The sequence below is a fragment of the Megalops cyprinoides genome, chromosome 15 (genome assembly GCF_013368585.1).
Source record: "Megalops cyprinoides isolate fMegCyp1 chromosome 15, fMegCyp1.pri, whole genome shotgun sequence".
In the NCBI taxonomy this organism is placed as follows: Eukaryota; Metazoa; Chordata; class Actinopteri; order Elopiformes; family Megalopidae; genus Megalops; species Megalops cyprinoides.
Genome location: NC_050597.1, coordinates 4,780,128 through 4,801,449, shown reverse-complemented (window position 1 = coordinate 4,801,449; position 21,322 = coordinate 4,780,128). Strand labels below are relative to the sequence as shown.

The 21,322-nt window shown below is 41.8% G+C and overlaps 1 protein-coding gene across 3 annotated transcripts; it reads right to left on the bottom strand.

Moving 5' to 3' along the window:
• Nucleotides 1-903: 903 nt before the first annotated feature.
• On the bottom strand, nt 904-20,757 carry LOC118790173 (max-interacting protein 1-like). 3 transcript variants are annotated; one of them, XM_036547036.1, is made up of 7 exons: nt 18,235-18,250; nt 17,794-17,888; nt 17,440-17,542; nt 14,785-14,814; nt 4,760-4,874; nt 2,796-2,967; nt 905-1,178 (listed from the first exon to the last, which is right to left on the bottom strand). In XM_036547036.1, exons 2-7 carry the CDS (start codon nt 17,864-17,866, stop codon nt 1,042-1,044), a joined length of 630 nt encoding a protein of 209 aa, XP_036402929.1. In that variant the 5' UTR covers nt 17,867-17,888; nt 18,235-18,250; the 3' UTR covers nt 905-1,041. The 3 variants fall into 3 exon arrangements, with proteins under 3 accessions (XP_036402927.1, XP_036402929.1, XP_036402928.1); XM_036547034.1 differs by lacking the exons at nt 17,794-17,888; nt 18,235-18,250 and adding an exon at nt 20,476-20,757 and having other exon boundaries at nt 904-1,178; XM_036547035.1 differs by lacking the exon at nt 18,235-18,250 and having other exon boundaries at nt 17,794-18,211.
• Between the last annotated feature and the right edge of the window lie 565 nt (nt 20,758-21,322).

The window sequence follows — 21,322 nt, the reverse complement described above, 5'->3', positions numbered from 1 at the left end:
CACACGCATACATGCTACCCATCAGTACTAACATTTTTTCTCCTTTTTTCTGTTCATTTTAAATAAAACTATCATGTACATAAAGAACTAGCATGTTAAATTTTGCTGTTGGATGGACACATGCGTTTTGGGAAAAAGAAATGGACCAACACCGTCCAGAGAAATTGATTACAAGTGTTATTGCTTCAGACTCGCTGTTGAGAGGGACACTGAGTACAAAAGTTTTAATAGTGCTGCTTCTCTAGTCTGGCTGTAGAGTAGACAAGTGCAGAATAGCTTATGATAGCTGGTTACTGACTCCGAAATAAGAGTACACCAAAACCCCTTATTACTGGGTATGGATTTGCCTTCCTTCATTCTGACTCTGACAAACGTTGCAGACATTTCCGTGTAGACCAGTTTGATCTGTTGCTGGTTTGTTCTGTAGCACCACACTCAACGTTTAAGCTGTACTGTTGAGCAATGCTCAGGAGTACAACTCTTAATGCCCATGAGTTGTTGACATGTGGAGTTGTAATCCTGCATAACTTGTCCAATTTATTTATTGTTCCTTCTAAAAGTTGGCACAGGTGACCAGCTGAGAGCCCAGGTATGGATCCTTACAGGGCGACAGGGATCCCTGCTTAAAGGAAGACCCCTCTTCTTGAAAAATCATCATATCTCACTAAAATCATGACATTCTAAAACCTACAAATGAAGTTCTTCAGGTTTTTTTGTATGAAAATGAAGCCTTTTTTTCAAAATGTATCCAAAGACTGAACTTCAATTGCAATTTCCGTTTCAAATGTGTTTTTAAAATAGATTTTTTAAAATCATTTCAGCATGAAATGAGTATACCTTTGAACCAAGCATTTTGGTTAAAGACAAACTGTACTGTATAAATGCTAAACATCTCTAGCACTTTTAAAGGTGTTTGTTCCAGATGAACTAAAACCTGGTGTGTCATTCTAAGATGGCTCTCCCAGGAGGGCTGGTCTCCGGTAGGGGGAGGGGGGTTGGGGTTTCTGATTGGCTGTTGACGTGGCCCCTTCCCATGAGCCTCTAGGAGGAGAAAGCCAGTTTGATGCTGCAGGTGGAGTAGCCCTCATCGCTGGCAGTACTCTGCATGCTGCTGTGGTCGTCCAGGTCGCTGCTGCAGCTGCCGGAGCTGGCGCTCTCCACGTCCACCTCCATATCCTCTGCAGAGGGCAGAGAGAGGGGGAGAGCCAAACGGCGGCCGTCAGTCCCGCCACCCACCGAGTCCCTTACATTACATTACCTTACATTACGTCACTTAGCAGACGCTCTTACCCAGAGCGACTTCCAGATAAGTGCATCACAATGCTAAGGGTAGTTAACGAAAAGTACTATAAGAGGTCAGTAAAATACTGACTTAAGCGCTAAGCTAGTGTAGAGTGCTTTTTTAAATAGAAAATAGGGATTGATGAGATAGAGAGGAGGGTAGGGTAAAGATGAGTTTTCCGCTTTAACTTGAAAGCACCCAGGGAGTCTGTTCTACGAATATGTATATTATATATATATAAAACTGCATCTGTACTCCCTATTTACTGAATGATTCCAGGGAGGCCAATCGGAGGGTTTTAAGCTGTCACTTTCCCCTTGCTAGGAGGAAGAGCGGAGAAAGTGCCTGCTTAAGGTTGCTTTTAGGACACACCGATTCTTCTTAGATTTTAGTGCATTGGCAGCACACTGCCTCCCCTGATAGCCAGTTCACTGGGCAATTTCACACAGGGGGTGAATCATTATTATTACTATTCTTATTCATTTCTACGGGTAGTTAAAAATGGAAAACAAAAAAAAAGGAAAAAGACCTCTGCCCCAAGAACAGCAGGGCTGTGCAACGTCAGTCCACGCTCCACTCCTCAGCCAAAGCTTTTCCTTCAGCTGTTGGGAGTCTACTCTGAGAAGCGTGCATTAGTTTCAGCTGTTAGTGCCACTGCAAAGCACCAGCAAAATGGCTAAAACTACCATGGAAAAAGCGGTTCTTGCTCAATACTCAAAGGGCACATTTCATGAAACACGTGGACTGATGTTTAGTACAGCATGCCTTGCCCATATACAGCAAGCCTTTAAGCAGTTTAAAAAGTTCTTCATGATAAATAAAATAAATATAAATAAAATATTTTTATTTATCAATAAAAATATTTTATTAATAATAAAAATCAAATCCATAATGATCGGTTCAGAGTTTATTTACTCCCATTCTTTTTTTAAATCTCATAAATCCATTTATGCTAACCTGGCTATACATAATGACTGCACATCAACAAATGTCTTTGAGTCACTTTTCCTATACTGGAAAAGGTGCTAGGGCCTTTGAGGGATTTTGTTGGTGCTTATTATCAGGTTGGAATGGAAAGCACTTTTTGTCCTACAGGTGTTTCCCTTACACTTCTGTGCCAGTGGCAGAATTTCCACTAACTAGATTACAGCTGACATAATACCTTTATTGTGGATGTAATAAGTGTGTATTTTTATCACTTATCACTAACTGCAGACCTCCTGTCTCCATGACATTTACCAGATATACTAGTATGAAAATCACAGCTTTAACAATGCTCCGCAACTGGAAAATAAATAAATAGACAGACAGAGATTGTTAGATACAGAGACAGACAGGTACAGAGGTAGACAGACGGCTAGATAGCTAGACAGATTGATGGATACAGATAGATAAGAGACAGATAGACAGATATACCGATTTACAGACAGACAGATCGACAGACAAATTGACAGACAGGCAGATATACAGACAGATGGACAGATAAACAATCTCAGGGCCGTGGGCCTCTCACCTCGGTCCGAGTCGGAGCGGTCGGACGACAGGGCGGAGCCCACGCTGTCCGTTCGTACCCGCTCCCCGTCCGCGGCGCCCTGCAGCTGGTCCAGCTGTCTCTGTAAGTGCCGCTGCTCCCTCTCCAGGTTCTCCAGCTGGTACCGGCTCTTCCGGTCCATCTCTTCAAGTTTCTACGGTTACAACAGATCATGCTTCATAAGGGCTTGCCTCACATGTGATCTGTGTAAGAGGCCTTACATGAAAATCAAGTATAAACACAGCGGTACACAGATGGTCTAAGGCAACATCCTCACGTCTGAATACACATTACATGAAAGAGACGGATGAGAGTGGTCATATATTAAACGAGAAGAAACGCTCTGGGGCTAAGGTGTTGACAGTAACACTCTTAACATTTCCACATGGTTCACATGTGATCTCTGGTCCTTTCTTAGAATGCAGGGTGTTGGTTTCTCCTGTCAGCAGTGAAACTGACAGAACATGGTCAGTGGAACTGGCTTAGGCAGGCAGAGGAACATGGCAGTGGCTACAGTTCTTACTATGTATAGCTTTGGCTGCTGTGTTTCTGTTTGTTGTATTATAATTTACATGCACAGACAGCTTTTATGCAAGTACATTTTGGACAGAAGGTATGAGGTACAGGCATGAGTGGCAGTAAGGGCAGACATTGTACGAGGCCCAAGGCCTGTGTACTGCTCATAGCATATTGCTGACAAAAAGATTAATTTTCACCACACTGATCTCTGAACTTCTTTTCCTGGCACAATTTAAAAATGGCCTGAAAGTGGTCATTACTGTCAATATTTAAACATATGAGCAGAGGACGCCCTTATGTCATTACCTGTGTTACTGGGACAATGCCATATCTTATCCTGGATATGAACCTTTCAGTGTGACTATTCGGGTGTCTTCTATTTGACCTCTAAAGGATATTGCGGCGTTTTGCAGATTTGGTTTGTATAATTCATTCACAGTCATGGATCATTTTTACAAGAGCTGTAACCCACGCACATTCCAAATTTAAGATCAACTCCATTATTCACGGTCTTTTTTTAAAAAAAATAATTTTTTTCAGCTTTCCTCCCCTGTTCAGCACACAGAAGCAGGCCGCGTTCATCTAAGACTGAGGGATAGGGCCAGGGACGAGTTCTAAACCTGTTTTATTATATATGAATCCAACCACACTGGATGCTGCTATAAATAGCTTTAGATTCAGAGGGCTCCTCTGGCAAAGTGATTCTTGACATTTTTGTCCAATGGCCAGCTGCAAAGCTGGCTTTACTACTTCTCAGAAAACAAGGCTAACGGCGTAGTGAGTGGGTGAAGAGAGCTTTGCACACAGCCATCTCTTCCTTCATCTGCTCTCCCCCAGTCAAAAGCCTGCACAATTCCTACCTCTGGTAAACTACTGTTCTATTCAGAGACCCTGGTTTGGACATGTTTGAGAGGGGCTGTCCTTTTTTAATGCTCATCCGTTAATTAATGTACTGTTTGCGATCGCACAGACACAATTGTAAACGCAGGTCATCAAGTTTCAATTAGACCTATTCAGCACCGTAAACCTAATTATCAAACACGCCAGTTAACAACAACGGCCTACCCTGTCACAGCAGTAGTGGCAGTAATTTCTTGTGAATATTTTGAGTACACAAAATACAGAGGGGTACAGGTAAGGATTTGTGTAACTGAGAGACATGTCACGATCCAACAAGTTTAGGTGTATGAGAATGTGTGTGTGTGTGTGTGTGTGTGTACCTTTGGGGTACTCTCTGGAGGACTGGTCTCCGGTCAGGGGTTCTATTGGGGGTTCTGGCTGCTGATTTAGCCAAAAAACACCCCCCTTTTGGGGTTGAGGTTTTTACATACCACTGACGTAACTACAGCCCCCCAGCCAACCGTTATTTTGACAGCTCCTGATGCTGTGTACACAAAAAAAGGTATTCATGAAGCTTGACCACGTACCTTGATGTGTGCTTTGGCTTTATTGAGAAGCCCTAGTGTCGTATGGCGATTGCAGTCCGGTCCCAGGGGTATAAGTGCTTTCAGTCTCTCCAGACAAAGCCGCAAATGAGCTCTCCTGCAAGGGAAGCAGGCAATATATACAGTATGTAACATATCACTGTTTGACCAATATCCCATCCTCATCTACTCGAGACAATGCATAAACAGCATATATAACGTATCATACAGTAGGTTACAATTTTATCCATTTATACAGCTGGACGTTTGCTGTGGCAACTGTGGGTTAAGTAACTTGCCCAAGGCTACAACAGCAGTGGCCTAGCGGAGAATTGAACCAGCAACCATTTTCAGTTATGAGTTCTCTGCCTTACCAATACACCACACTACTGTCCCAAGGAATACTAAATCGTCTCAAAAAGCTTCTTTAACACAGGCACTTTGGCCTCACAGAACACATGCATTTATTGCCAGAAAAAATAAATGATTACTTTCAGAGATTACGATTCTGCCCCCCCCCCCCCCCCCCATTCTCAACAAAAGGATCCCATGCACTCAGCTATGACATTCTAGCTCCTAAGCTTCATGTTCAAGTTCAAGGAGACCCATCTTGGTTCTTTTCATTTTTATCACTCTCAGTTGCCTGAGAAGTTATTTATTAAATTAGGAAAAACAAGGGTAGCATGCAAAAATATCTGAGGGTATTCAAACATTTCATTTTGCAAGAATTTGTTTGTTTACACACTGGCTCTAAAACTTCAAAACACAAAGTTCCAGATGACCGATCTGATGACTGACTTTCATTCTGGGAAAACCCCTGAGGGCTCAGCCTAACATTAAATAGTGATGCTTTTACGATTGCAGTGTTTCATGTATTCTCTATTAAAACTGCTATAGGGAAGAAAGTACTGGCTGGTTAGCTAGCTATTAGATATGTCAGATGGCAGGAGAACTTGGCAGGAGAAAAAAATGTTTTATTAAAAATAGACCACTCCTTAGTAAGTCACAAACTAGTAACTAATTGTGCTTTTCAAAGACTAAGAGTCTAAGATGAACTGATGCAGAAAACTGCAAAAATCCCAGCTCTAATTATCACAAAGCTACACTTAGTCAATCCCTACAGACCCCTACTTTGACCATGATGTAATATATGATTAATCACAGCACACCTCAGTAAGGATCAAAACAGAACTATGCACCAGCCAAGGCCCTACTACAGTACAAGCTTAGCTAGCTAACTGTGCTTTCCAGTTCTGTAGTTAGCTAGCTAACTGATCTTTGCAGTATTCGAGTTAGCTAGCCAATTGTACCTTGCAGTGATCACGTCAGCTAGCTAACTGCTTTCCAGTACTTGGGTTAGCTCGCTAACGGTGCTCTGTGGCACTGTAATTGGCTAGCTCGCTGTATTTTCCAGTACTTCGATTAGCTAGCCACCGGGTGCTTTTCAATGTTTTAGTTAGTGATCTCACTCTCCTCTTCCTGCAGCTGTTTTGGTACAAAAACGCAGACAGTGAATTAATGAATATTAATAGTGGGACAACACAGGTTTGACCCATGGTGATCTTTCAATTGCGGCCCTGTGCAGCATCTGCTCAACTCTCTATCTTGCTTACAAGATAAAAAACATAATTTACAGCTTGAAGATGGTACCAAATTACCATTGAATTAATTATGTAAGGTGGCAAAGTAGATTAATATTAAAACCCAATTGTTTTTTTTGATCACACTACTCACTACACTACTACACAGCTTAAGGTATTTCCTAAATAGTACCTTACTGCTTCATCTTGGCTCTCCTACTGGAGTTAGTCCACAGTTTCTGCTGGCTTTCACTGTCAAGCACTTTCTGAGCAAGCAATCATTGTGATCAATGAGATACCGCTTGATATTTAAATAATTAAATTAATTTAGAGGGGATTTTTAAATTAAGTTATGAATTCTTGGAGGTGCATTATAAAGACTTCATTCTCAAACATGCAACCAGATGTGCTGCACTTAAATCCTTCTCGCATTAAACACAGAAAAGACAGCATCTCACACTAACTTGAAAAGAAAATCGCCAGCCTCATTTTAGACTCCAGGCCAATTATATGAAATGGCAGTGTAAAACTCAGTGTACAATGTAAGTTAAAGACCTGTTATAACGCCAAATGCTGTACCATTCGTACATCATGCAGCGACACTCATACAGCAAATGAACTGGCAGATTCTGGCGAACTGAGACGGATCCATCCCACGCTGCTGATTCACACTCTGCTTTTAGGCAAGAGTGTGAAAGATTACGAAACGACAAAGGCTGTCTGTGCAACACAGCACCGCGTAGTTAGGGTCAGAACGTGCCTATAGACACATGTGGTGAGGAGTGGGAGCGTCCCAACCCCCTCTACGGCTGCGGAGATAACGATTCCAAACCCTGTAAAAAGGCTATGGCTGACCAAAAAGTTTGGGTATCTAAATCATAGCGTATAGCAGCATAAAATCATCATTATCATTTATAAAATGTAACCCAAAAGCAGCAGGAACATCTTGTACTAATGCACAGACTGAATGATCAAAATGAATCATTTCTGATGCTCCCTTGTGCAATTGAGTTTTTAATAGAAATATGAAAATAAAACACTGGACCAAACTAATATGTAAGCATAATGTGCAAATACAAGGGGATAACATCTCATTTTATCATATATCTGTGTAGACTAAATAAAGATATGTATTTATATATGAGAAGCTGGCTGACACTTCTCCTATAAATGAGCCAAAAAGAACAAAAATTTAAAAGAAACAATAATTTAGTTTTAAAACCAAACAAAAGACAAAGAAACCGGCCTACACCAACCAACAGCAGGGACAAAACGAGCCTCTCTCTTGCTCTCTGGCCACACCTGTATTTAATCAACGTCCAATTAATCAGGTGTGGCTTGTTAACCAATAGACTGGTTTCCCAACCAATTACACACATGTGAACAATCAACAAACGACCACACAAGCAACATTTAATCTCAAGGGAGAGGTGGTGAAGGCTCTCCTTCACAATATTATAAAGCTGTAAGATAAAAATGAATAAAAGAAAATACTGTATGCTGTTCAATGACTGCTAGCAAAAAACTATGCATAATGTGTAGTTTAATGTTGTTTACAGTGCAATGTCACTCAGCCTCAGGCTTTGACACCCAGCTCTGGAAATGCCTCATCTGCGTTAGACTGCATCACACACTGAGCAGATGTCTGACTGAATCCCACATTTGTAAGCAGGTTCTGCATTGCTTCATTTCAGTCTGACTGCTGCAAACTGCACTTAACAGCTTCCTCTTTCAGATTCCTGTAACTCTTAATGCATAATCCATCAGTCCACCGTGTGATTTGCGCTATACCTCTGGCTGTACCTGCTTATGAGAGCACAGGTGTGTGTGGAAGGCAGAAGTGAGAGGGGAAAGGGGGATGAAGCAGGGGTCATTTGCAAGGCAAATATTTTTTACATTTATGGTAATCTCCAATTTCTCTCCTCTCACATTACATGGCATGAGAACTTCCTCATCACAAGACAGAGTTACAACTATCCATCTTACTACCAGATAATTTATGGCAAATTCACCTTTATATGTCGCACTAAAACCTGGGTAAAGCCTTCCAAACAGCAATTAAAGATGTGAAACTGATCTGTGGCCTGTGTTCAGATATGCTCAGGTATAGTGCTGCATTCCTTCCCCATGCGTCCACACAATTTGCCTCTCACCAGCTGCACCTTTCTAGGAAAAAGTCACTTTCCCTTGAAGTGAGTAGAGTTCATTTCCATCTGAGAGAGAAGCTAATCTCCCATCTAAAGCAGGTTATATAAACATTTACGGAGCGTGCTCCTATGAAACTCGGTGCACGGGAAAACGTGCGTGCTTTCAGCAAATCATAAGCACTGCCATGTGAAGCAAAGGTTGATTCCCAACAATAATTCAGTTACAAATGAATCAAAAAAACGAAACCCTACGCTGACAGCGCAAAGCACTGTGCGAGCACTGATCACTCTTTGATTTTATGTTTGGACCCGAGGCATGCAATGACTTTTATTTTGTTTCAGTCTGAATCTAGACGGAGGCAATGCCACAGTAAAAACGGGATATGAATTTGTTGGTCTGCAACTCTAAACCCAGCCAAATTAAATGATTTACATCGGACTCTTCACTGCTCTCACTGCGGGGAATAGGGTTTGAAAACCCTGCTGGAGCACTTCACACTACACAGCACAACGCAGCAAAAGAAAGAACATCTGTGACAAAGGCAGCATTTTCCCCTGTGCAGTGTCCGCACCACCGTGACCTGCTCAAACACACGCTGTTCCCGTGGAGCTTTCTGGGGGTGCTGCAGCGTTTCTGGGCCGGGCCATTGTTTCCCGGTCACCTGGCTGACACACCCCCACTCCCCCTCGTCACATGCTGCCCCGCGGACACAATATCCCAGCCAGCGAGCCGCCCGTGCGGCCAGACCCCCCCCCCCCTTCGTTCCGCACGACCAATCACACGGCGTTCCTTCAGCCTGCGCTGAGCTGGGCTGCTCCCCTGCCCACAATCCCCGGCACCTCACACACACACACACACACACACACACACACAGACACACACACACACACACAGGCGGGTTTCCCAGGGGCCAATGCATGTCCTGCAGGAGGGCAGCAAAACTCCAGCCTGCCCACGAGTGGCTTCATTCAGGCACGTTCCTCCACAGGGCCCTGATGTAAAAGAGGGCCGGCTTTGTGCTGACAAACTGCTCCTGGGGTTCTTAGAAACACGTGGCCTACTACTTTTGCTCATGAGGTGGAACGTGTGTACGAAAACATATTCCCAGAGGTACTTTTCTATTTATCATGAGATGGTGCGTCAGAGGGGTTTTATCTCGGAACATAAGGATTACGTTTCTCTCGTAGAGAGGGCTTTCTTGAACAACAGTAACATTTTTAAAAAATTAACTGACAAGAAAAGCTCAGCCATACAGGACCAAGTGACACTACCCAGATGCCATTTAGTTTAAAAATGAATGAGTTTAAAACACTAGACAAGTACAAGTGTATAAACTGTTGGACATGTGATGGTGGACGAGTAATTTTGTACATTACACTTAAGTTGAACACTACAGTTTCAATAGACTATTGATATCAGGACCTGCATTACACATTACACTGTGTGAACATACTCATTGTGCATTATGGGAGGGTCTGCATTTGTTAGCAGAGAAAAAAAAAAAAAACAATGAGGAGCGTTGTTTTTTTCTAGACCGTCTCTGGTCTCTACCTCCCGTGACACAGCCATGTTGTTGGCCATCACATGGTTAGCTTACAGTGGGGCTAAACTCGACAGCCTACAGGTTAATTAGCGCGGTCTTTTCAACGAATTCTCTCTCTGAAAACATGGTTGTCTCTGGAGAAAGGGGAAATGAAGAGTATCTATTTTTGCATGTGATGGAAAAGGCTTCAGTGGCTGTCACATTTCACCACACCGCAGCTTTTTTTTCCAAAGAGGTATTCACTTTACATAGATTCACATGCATTACACTCTTAAATTCAAATCTTATCTTATTGGATAAGTCTTTAGCTTTAACAGCCTGACTAAGGTTATACTTATAGTGCAAAGGGGGGGGGGGGTTAGTAGTGATCAGCAGAGCAGGACGCAATGTCTGCTCAGTGGTTTGTATAAAATGACATTTTTCAATGCATAGTTATCGACAAACTGACAGCCTAGGGTCTCGGGTAAATCCACAAAGGGGTAGAAGCTTCCGGCATGTGCTTTTTCCTGCAGGTTACTGTCCCCTGGATGCCAAATGATTTCAGCCTCTGTTCCTGTGTTGTCCTTCAAGCTGAGGAGCTGCCATTGCAGGATAGCGGTATTCATGGCGGAGGGGGGTGGGGGGTGGAGGGAGATACTGACAGCTGTGCAGAAGCACAGACCACCATCACTAACACATGCTTAATCTGCACGTGCACAGGCTTAATACACTCTACAGGGCAGACAAAATGCAGACCCCAGGCTCCCCATTCAGGTAACAAAGGGGAGAGCGGAGATGTCCAATGATGCTCACCCATGCGCACTGGTGCATGTGATCCAGGCATGTACCAAATATGGAGCAATCAAGCCATTAAGATTCCTCATTGAGATTTAGAGACAAACAAACGATAATAAATAATTAAAAAAAAAAAAAAACACATGTGGCCTACTTCGGCCTAGAGTCATGAAAGCTGTGGATTATATCTCGTTAATCACGAGGCCTGTCACAAAACAAACAAGCGAAAACAGATCTAGCCAGCTGTGCCTCGCAGAGTACTGTTACTTATTTTAGCCCGGTTCCGGTTCATCTTCCCCTAATATTCCCCTAATCCCCTAATTCCGCTTTCACTGAGCATCCCCTTACTTTCACCATGACGGTAATGCACTAGAGCCAGGAGATAGTGAGAACACACGGCCAGGTACACTAATACACCACTATACGATATGTACGAAGTGACAGTGAGATGTTCTACGTGTAGCTAGCTCTGGCACATCATCTTAGCGTCGGCGCATTCACACTGCGGTCTACTTCTACATGAATGGGCAGTAGCCCATATTTGGCTAAATGCACAGGGAATGTGGGTCATTCAGAGTGCATAGCGCTGCACTGGCATCCTCTGTCCCACCAAGAGTTGCAGCCTAACTGAACGTCAGATATTCACGTGTGGAGTGATTACCGTGGGCTTCCTCCACCCTGAGCCGGAGCTCCTCTGAACCCTCTCCCCTGCTGCGGGCCCTGTCTGCACCAGCGCCCGGCCGCCGCCGAGGGAACGTGTGCCGACACATGTTTTTACCAAACCAAAGATCAAGTCCAATAAGCTGCTTTTCAAAGCCAAGAAAAGCTTAGGAGCAGTCACGTTGTAGGGAACAAACAGTTCCCGTTTGACGAACAGGGGTCACACCGCCTGAATATCCTCCAGGAACAGGCTGTGCTCAGCTCCGCTTCCTCCAGACTGCCTGGCAAAGCACACGCGCCAGAGAGTCCGCGCCGTCCAGGACGGGAAGACGCATGCACCATCGCTGGTGTGATGGAATCACGCCATCCAGCACAAAACAAACTCACAGAATCCAAAAAAAAAATAAATCAGTTACTATCGGAAACTCTTTTAAGATTAAATTACTCAAAATATCCCAGAATGGGACCTGTCTCTATTTTATAAAAAGGCACAATATTTCCTGCAATAGAAAAGAAGCTGACTTAGGAACAAATAAATGTGATTAAATAAAGTAGGAGCTGCAGACACCCATTGATAAATGAGCCATGGCACGCAGAGAGTAAGTGCAATCCAAAGACAAACTCTCTGGAGGCTGGAGTTTCCAGTAGCCATGCTGCATAAAAGCATGTGAGGGCCTCTCTCATGGTTAGCCTTTCTCAGTGTACTGGCTTTGGGCATAAGGCACAAGTCTGTATGGTGTAAAATATGGCATAATAAGCAACCGTGCATACCCGCTTGGCCAAAGCTAAGAACACTGGTGGTAGAAGGAAATTCTTTTCATTGAATTCACTGAATCTGGCATATGGAGGATTGAAATTTTATTCAACTTAATCGATAAATTAATAGGCCAAAATAAATACAAGTGCTAGTAAGCTACAGCTGTCAATACAGAAGAGATACTGCTAGTTCAGATCCTACTTTGTACAATGTGTTGCATGTATTCTCATATTTTGAGAAATGGAGTACGATTAGTTGGCTAGCAAACAGTACAAATTTCAAGCAACTGGTGTTGGCTAAGTAGCTAGCTACCTAATTTTTGATATGGTATAGCTAACTGAAATCACAAAACAAATGAACAGTTCAGGACTAATAAGCTATCTACCTGTGCTGAATAGACCATATTGCCATCTACCTAGCAAGTTAAGACGTGAAGACCCTACAATGCACATAGTGTACACAGGCTTCACCAAAACCGCTTGCTTTTTGTCGCTTCATCTTACAATACAATACAATATCATTTGCCAGGTTATCTGCAACGTTAGCATAACATTTTCGCTAAATGAACCTTTGGTTCTTCACGGTTGCGCCAATGGACCCAAGTGCACGGTGCAGCAATGGAGAGCAATGGAGGTTCATCTCTACTGGATGCAGCCAAGCATCTCAAGCCCCGATTTAAAATAATCATGGCTGTGGTACGCAGTGTAAGAGTCGATAATGCATCTTTTATAAAGCACTACATGATGGACCCCGCCACCCCCACCCCACCACAACCGACCACCATGCCCCACCCCATGTTTTTCTTTAGGATGCAGCTGAGTCAACAGTTTTGCTGGTATAACCGAACGGGCTGTAGGAGACAGGAAATAAACCTGCTTTCTGTAGGCTGGTAAATCATCACTTAGCAGTTCATCAGCTGCTCACAGAGAGGGCTCTACACAGCCCGTGAGATATATTTCACTCTGGCAGAGAGAGGTCTATCAAAGCCCCATTCATATACTAGCAGCTAGATGTTCGGCTTTATTAAAGGTCAACAAACATTGTATGTCTGAAAAAAGAGACTATTTTCTTATTCATAAACTACCAAGTATTGACTGCAGAGTTGTATAAAGAACATTATTTAAGTCACTAAGGTGGCACATTTTTTCACCTACCTCTCAACTGTTATGGATTTGCGAGTTTAGTTAAATGTTCCTGTTCTAAAGGTGATAACAGTATGCAAGTTGGTGACGTCAATAACCTGGCCAAAAATGAGATATATCTTCATCTGATGCATTACCTTTTAACTCTCAGCGTCACTAATTATGGCCAAGTCGTCCATGGTGGTGCTGGCATATGAAACTCGGCTGACACCCACATGGGCATTATCAGTACACCCAATCTGTGCAGAGATATGACATCACTGGCAAAGCATTCTCCTCAGATAACCCACATTCTGGTGTTCTTAATTTGTAAGCAGGCTATAGAAAACAGCATCTGCTAAGTGACAAAATGTAAATTTCTGTGTGTGTATATATACATATATATATATATATATATATATATATATATATATATATATATATATATATATATATATATATATATATATATATTATATGAAGAGAGAGAATGAAGCTTTTGCTAGTGGCATGCACATCATCTTCATTTAAGATGGTAGTACTACTTATTGCTAGACATGTCAGATTTTCTAACTAATCTTGATGCTATATCATGTCTTTGGAGTAAAGATTTTTGTCTGCTGTTCCTCTGTCTGTAAACCCCCATTAATTCCAGTTCCCTGTGCTGGTGGTTTACTTGAAAGACTTTGCAAGAACATTCTCATTCTCTTTTTCACTCATTCCTGGGCTTCTTTTTCCCCCCAAAAGTATTCAAAATTTAACTTAAGCCTCCATTCAAAAACACATTTATACAAAATGAAGTACACTTCAAAGGACAAAAACACCACATACTCTTCAAAACTCAAACTCAATACCACTGTGGTAACTGCAAAGTGTCATTTTGAGAACAAATTTTGTTAGCCGGCCCAGTATTAGCAATTTCATGAGAATGCCAAATCCTGCCTTGAGCGGCAACTGCCAGAGGTTCCCGACTGTCCTGTCAACTCTGAACTTTCCCTCATCTCAATGAAGAGTCACCACAATCCATGTTATATGACTTGTGTGCGCAGACATATCAACAACTGTGTCTCTGTTCACAGACAGTCCACTGTTTCATTTCAGCCTGGCTCCAATGCCCCTGTAAACTGATACCATAGCAACAGAACCATCGCAGTGTGACCCCATCACAGTCTGGCAAATCAGGGAAGAGGGAGAGCTCTTAAATTAGTGCCTGAACCAAGTCACATCTTAATTTTAGTTTTAATAACATGTTGCTGTGGAAATTCCCCTAAATACCAAAACTTACAAGTAAAATGGGCACAGCCTTTGTCTACCCGACAGGCCCTCTAGGACATGCAGCTGCCCTAAGCACTTCAGTTACAGCCTTTTTAAAGCTGTTATTTCTTAGCACCAAAGTTACTAACACTGGCCACAGTTAACTTTTCAGGAAACTGAACACAACTCACCTGTTCTTCTCCAGCTCATTGTGCGTGGACCTGTAAGTTACACAGTAAAGAAAAAAAAAGTGTCAGCTTCACAACTAACAGCGTGAACTCATAAGGAGTTATTTTTACTTGTTATAACTTACATGAAAAACATCACTCATTACTACCAAGCCATTGTCTGACAGAGACAAGTCACAAATTAAAAAAGAAAATTATAATCTAAAAATCAATAGGGCGGGTGTGTATCAACAGCATTCTCATGAAGCCCGCATTCATGCTAATTGCATCTCCGACCTTCATTTGACTACAACATTTCCATGTCCACCGCAGTAGTTTTAAGCCCCTCCCACTGTGTACTGAGCATGCTCCGCTGACACCTGCTGAGGGCTAAGCTGGAGTCACAGAAGTGTTTCTGCTGTCCAGCAAACCCCAGCAAGAGTTCCAACTTTTGGAAACAGGAGAAGAGCTAATGGACACTCCTGAAGGTTAAATAAACATGCTCTACATTAGCTCTGCCTCCATGTAAGGGGGGGGGGGGGTGACAGTGACCAAGGCAGTGCTAGCAGTTGGTCTGTCTTTATGACCAAACATTACTACCACTTTTCTTATTTTTCATCTTCCAGCTGACATGATGAGATAGCTTACTGTTGGGCTATACTTTTGTTTTACAACCACCTTTCAATCCACCAGGATCATGCAGTCATTATGGCCAGTCACACCTACTGCTATAATAAGACAACCGTAACGTTATCAAATTCAAACACGTTAAGTTTTTGTGAATACTCTGCAAGTTAAAAAGTGCATATTCTTGCTGTTTTTACAAAACTGTCCGTTTTAAACTAGCAACATCAAATGTGTGAGATATTGTATCTGAACAGCAAACATCGGCATGTCTTTAACAATACCAAATACATCCCACAGCTCTATGTACTGCAGCACAGGTCATCAGCACACTATCAGCCAACACCAAAAGTAAAACACTAATGCAAAATGAGACAGGCCTACAGCCTGACAATAAAGGATCTTGTTTCTCCAAAGTTATAGTGCTGATAACAAAGTGAATCCAACACGTGGCTATTATTATTTGGAATAAGGTGTTTGGGTGGTCAGACAGGCCTTAAGTAATGTGGATCTGTGCAGTGAAACGAGAATGAAGTCATTAGGAAGATGAAAGAGCTGGTCAGCCTCAAAGTCATGTAAAAAGGAGACCTACTCCCGTCATCGGGCAGATATGCATTTTAAAGGTGGGTAATGAACGGTACCATAAAAATCGCCGTTTGAATTCGCAAACGGACTCTGCCCAGGGAAATGAACAGTTTGCCCTGAGGCACAGAGCCCCACTGGCCGCTGTACCAGGGCTGCATCATTTGCCTTTGAAAGGCTGCTCCTGCACTCAAACACGAATGACAAGAATCTGCCCCCACTGGCAGCTCAGCACTGCAGACCGCATGAAGGTGTCACACAAATCAGAGAAACCAGGGAAAGTGGCTGTGTGCTGGCAGACATCAGAAGTGAATGAATGTAATGTAATGTAAAGTGAAGGAAACCCTACCACTGTGAAATACGGCTCTTCAGGAAAGGTTAACGAATATGGTCCTGGTCAAATGCAATTATAGGAGTATGTGATACGGTTCTTAGCCTGACCGGCTTTGGGTGGTAGGTGTTGTTGCAGCTGTTATAGAAGAGAAAGTAATGCTGACAACAGCATATGCAGTTTGAGAGTGTGGTTTATGTGACTGAACAAGTAAGAGGACATTTGCCACTGATCCTGTTAAACTGGATGGACACAAAAAAAATCAAACTTGAAACTTATATTGTAGCATATATTGCACTGTATAAAGCCAACTCCATCAGAAAATGATGTTACTTTCTTGTCAGAATTTGTGGTAGATGAGGGCTCATTGCCAGTATTAGGGGTGAAATCCCTTAACAGTTGTGTATTATGGAGAATTGTGGATGGACATTCCAAGCTACATCACACCAGAATAAGTGGCAAACGAATAACTAAATATAGACCCACATATGCAAAAGAAATCAAATATTAATGTTCGCCAGATCTCGGGTTGTAAGAAATTACACATCCTCCTTTAGCTGGCTGCTTTGCTGCTGTGAGTTTGACGATCAGCTGATGGAAGCTCAGGGTACTCAGGCCTGCCCTTCCCAAACTAAATAGAAAAGAAGCAGTTTGCCTTGACCGTCCCATATCCCACATGGAAATGAAAACTGAGTATAACCCTCAGGAAATCTGTATGATCTACAAAATATTTAATATGTTTCCATCAACTTTGTACGCACCAAAACCCAATTTCTATGTGCTGTCCACATTTTGGAATACTCACATTGTATCCAGGATTGACTTCAGACGCTTTTCACAGAGTTATGTAGACGCTACGTTTCATTCATTCAAATGTTTCTTTTTAAAAAATGATTTATATTGTTATTTAAAAACTATCTCCATGTAGTTTTATATATATATATATATATATATATATATATATATATATATATATATATATATATATAGCCAGCTGTTGGAACATGACAGTAATCAGCAATCAACACAAGTATACAAAACAATCCTCAAATAATGCAAAATAAATGCTTCACTGAACAAATATATCTTTTAAAACACACACACACACACACACACACACACACACATATGTCCGTACTCACCTGTTGTGGTTGCTGTGGCATTTCTTATTCTTAAATTTCCTTTGCCTGTGGTGATTTATGTTCTGCACCGGGGGAAACGCTGAAGCATACCCGTGTTCACATTCTGTTGAGGGAAAAAACGCCGGTTAACTGGCTGTCCAGCAATCCAAGCAGCTATTTTTCTTCACACATCGCATAATCAACTCGTGTTTGTCCGCCAAACAAACGACGAAAATGATATCAGTTATGGGGAGCAAACATTTACACTATCATCAGTGCTATTCGCTAAAAGTAAATTAACCATTATCAAATAAGATGTATCATCTAAGAATCAAAAGCAATCAGACTGCAGCATTGCCGTGGTTCGCACCGTACCTCTCTCTCTCCTTTCGAGATATTCTGCAGCTTCCAATAACCTCTGGATGTTGATAAGCTGCACTGCCGTCATGCTGTTGTAGCTAACTGGCTCTCTATGGACAGCGATTTCAGGGACAGTTATGGAAGAATATGGAAATGACGGAATACAACAGATCCGCATCGACACTCTATGAAAACGAATCAAGTCAGCCGGCGTATATTTTGCTATTCCGCAGTAAAAAAAAAAATCAGCTAACGTAACCACGCAACTAACTGTTAGTTAAGGCTACCAGATGCTGCTTTAAAGTGACAGTCAGGTCTTGCTATATACAATCCTCTCAGAATTGTAATTTGAAACGATGAGATTATAGAATAATATAAAATTCACAAGTAATACAAAAAGCTTCGAGCATTCAAAGTCTCGGCTGTTCGCCTTCACTCCTGCTCCAGTTTGTTTACCTGGGTTCACAGCTGAGGGGACGAGAGGCTGCGAGTGCTGTCGCAAAGCTTTCTGGGAAACCTAGTTCCGTCAGCATCCTTATTACAAAGGCTACAGTTGCCATACAATCTCTGCTATAGTATCCACAAACTGTCCGAGGGGAAATAAAGGCCAAATGCTGTACAATTTACCAGGAAACGTCATCATAGATATTTCAATTACTGCACTAAGAAGAGATTATAAATTCAAACTGACAGTTTCACTGCATAGGCACTCGGAAATACTACATCTGCTCCAACGGCAGATGGAAACGTAGCTACTACTACTACTACTACTACTACTACTACTACTATTACTACTACTACTACTACTACTACTACTACTACTAATAATAATAATAATAATAATAATAATAATAATAATAATAATAATAATAATAATAATAACTGTGACATTGTTTCCTGAACGCATACATTTCCCACAAATACTGGCCAACTATGCCCAGCCCAGCAACACGTGCCGTCAGATCATTGCGGTAGTTGATTGGATACTCGCGCGAACAGTACAGACGCAACAGGACATTAAGCCAATCAGAGGTTGAGAATTTGTTCCACATGGAAACCATGTGAGTACTCCTGTGTAAACCAGGAAGCGACAAAGTACCTGCTGCACCAGCGCGGAATGCATAGTCTTTGTTATTGCGACAAGTTTTCGTGATGTATATACCGCATATTATAAACAATGGGGTAAACTAAATAGCTTCAGTATTTGGAGATTTCAATAATTGCATGTTGCAGGCCATCTGTAAGTTTTTGGTGCGTGTGAATTTAATAGGGATTCAAGTGGCTAGATGGCCAGCCACTTTGGCTTTGTTACGGGCTTAATGTCTCCTCTTGGACAATATCGATATCTTGCCATCTTTTCATGAGTTGTATTATTTGTTAAGCAGTTTGATTCGTTAAAAACAAATTCAAGCAGTAATCAAAGCTGGTTGAGAGAATCATGGTCAATGAAAAACATACAATTAGGCTACAAAAAACTAGGTCCGAGTAGCCATGTTTCCCTGACACTGGATGGAGAGCTAAGTGTAGTAAGACGTGAATGTGAATATAAGATAACTTATAGCTACGTAGCTGACTAGCAAATGTTATAATTTACTGTCCATGCAATCTAGTCATGCACACTTCACTTCCGGGGATTTTTCCCCCGACTACCGATTATGCACCAAACAGATTTTAGACTACGGCATCCCTCCACAGTTCATTTAGCTACTAATTTGGAATTCGATTAAGTCATAACGGTGGAACTGACTGATTTTGTGAATTTTACAGCGTGAATATAAACGTCGACATATAGGATACGTACAGGATACGTCATTGGGGCACATGTTCTTTAAAAAGAACCAAAACATCTAGAGCACTGCAGAATTTTTAGTTTGCTGCATGCATCAGCCTAAACCATTTGCGGAGTAGAAATCTATTGTCTCTATCTGCGTAATTAAACTCGCGCCTTGACAGTAGGCTCGTGGGTCTGCGACTTCTTTGCGCTTCGACCCGTGCACCTGTACCAGTTAGTGTTACAATGACGAGTGAACAAAGAAAAAAGTAAAGAAAGACATACAGAATGGAAAAATCACTCTAGGAAACTGGCATTCAACACCAAAATGCGCGTTTCTTAAGTTGGCATGCGTTTAGAAGAGAATGTTTCGTGTTGCTTCAGTTCAATTTGAAACGTGCGTTAATTGGAACACGGTGTACTCGCGCTGTGGAACAGCGTTCTCACGCGGCTTGAGTGTATGATATGAAACCTACCTCATTTAATAGCTTATTTAGTATAAGTAGTGGTATGTCTTTAAAAGAGGTACACTAACAACAACAAATTCAATTTAAGGGTACACCTTGCAAAAAAAATCTAATTTAAATATACCAACAGTTAACAATTATGATGCTTCTGATCTGCAATACATCTTAAAAACTAATGTTATATATCTATAGATGCAACTTTCTGGGATATTTAATTTTATACGAATGTAGCTTTCTTGGTCACAATTTTTATAGTGACAATTGTAGAATGTAGGCAATATGCATATCACAATTTAGTCAGTATTGTGACAGTCATTCACACGTATCATTAAACACCAGCAAGTACTTTTGTGCCAAACTCAGTCCTTTGTTGTCTGAGCCGGTTTGTATGACACAGATATACTGAGGTATAATAAACAATCAGCTGGCACGAGCATACGCCTGAACAAAAGGACTTACTTCCATTTTTCTTTTCATTGTTTTCAATGTAACTTGCTGCCTCCAGCAAAACTTGCACATTTTTCAGAAAGGTGTCAATCTTGTCCATCGCAGTGTCATCGGAGCTAAAGACGTCATTGAAAGGAGAGCAAGGCATCTGGCTAAAATCCTGCTGATCCATAAACGTCTCAGACTCTGAAAAAACGTATTCGGATTTCATCCTTTTCTGTTGTTTCTCACTGTTAACCATTTTCTTTCGCTTGGTGATTACGGTGCGTTTGAAGGGAGGTATTCGGTCAGCTATTCGGATGTGCTGCTTCTGAAGCAGGCGATTTGGGAGTTGGGGATTAAATGAATGAAGTAGTCTCTCCGCAGCCTGCTGGGTCCTTGCGCCGGCTTGTTAAAGTCTTCTCCTCCCCGTTCACAATACCTGAATTAGAGGGCTACTGTGTAGTGCGAGTTTCTGCTTAATTTCCAGTATGTGAAGTTCAGTAATATCCCTGATAAGTGTTGTCTTTTTATATTGTCTGTACTATTATGCCATCACACACTCATAATGTTAATGAAGAGTAATGGGATAATGGGATAAGCATATATATAGTATACATAATGTACTTACAGTGCGTATTTTACAGTGCATAATATATATATATATATATAGGCACATTAACATACAATTATCAGTTATCGTTGACATTGCATTGGGGGAAGACAGAGAATGTGTCAATTGGCTTGGTGAATTGAAATAAATTGGGCTTTATGTCATCATATCAGATACTGTTACAGCACCATGTTCACCCACACAAGGCTTTTAACACCAGCTGACAGCACAGTAGTGGTATGAAACAGTCATGGAACACTGGCAATG

Coding starts and splice junctions, on each gene's coding strand:
- LOC118790173 (XM_036547034.1), bottom strand. CDS start 20,704: ATGGTTAACAGTGAGAAACAACAGAAAAGGATGAAATCCGAATACGTT. Junction 17,543..20,475: donor CAATGAAAAGAAAAATGGAA/GTAAGTCCTTTT, acceptor TTCCCTCAACAG/AATGTGAACACGGGTATGCT. Junction 4,875..14,784: donor AATGAGCTGGAGAAGAACAG/GTGAGTTGTGTT, acceptor CTTCCCTTGCAG/GAGAGCTCATTTGCGGCTTT.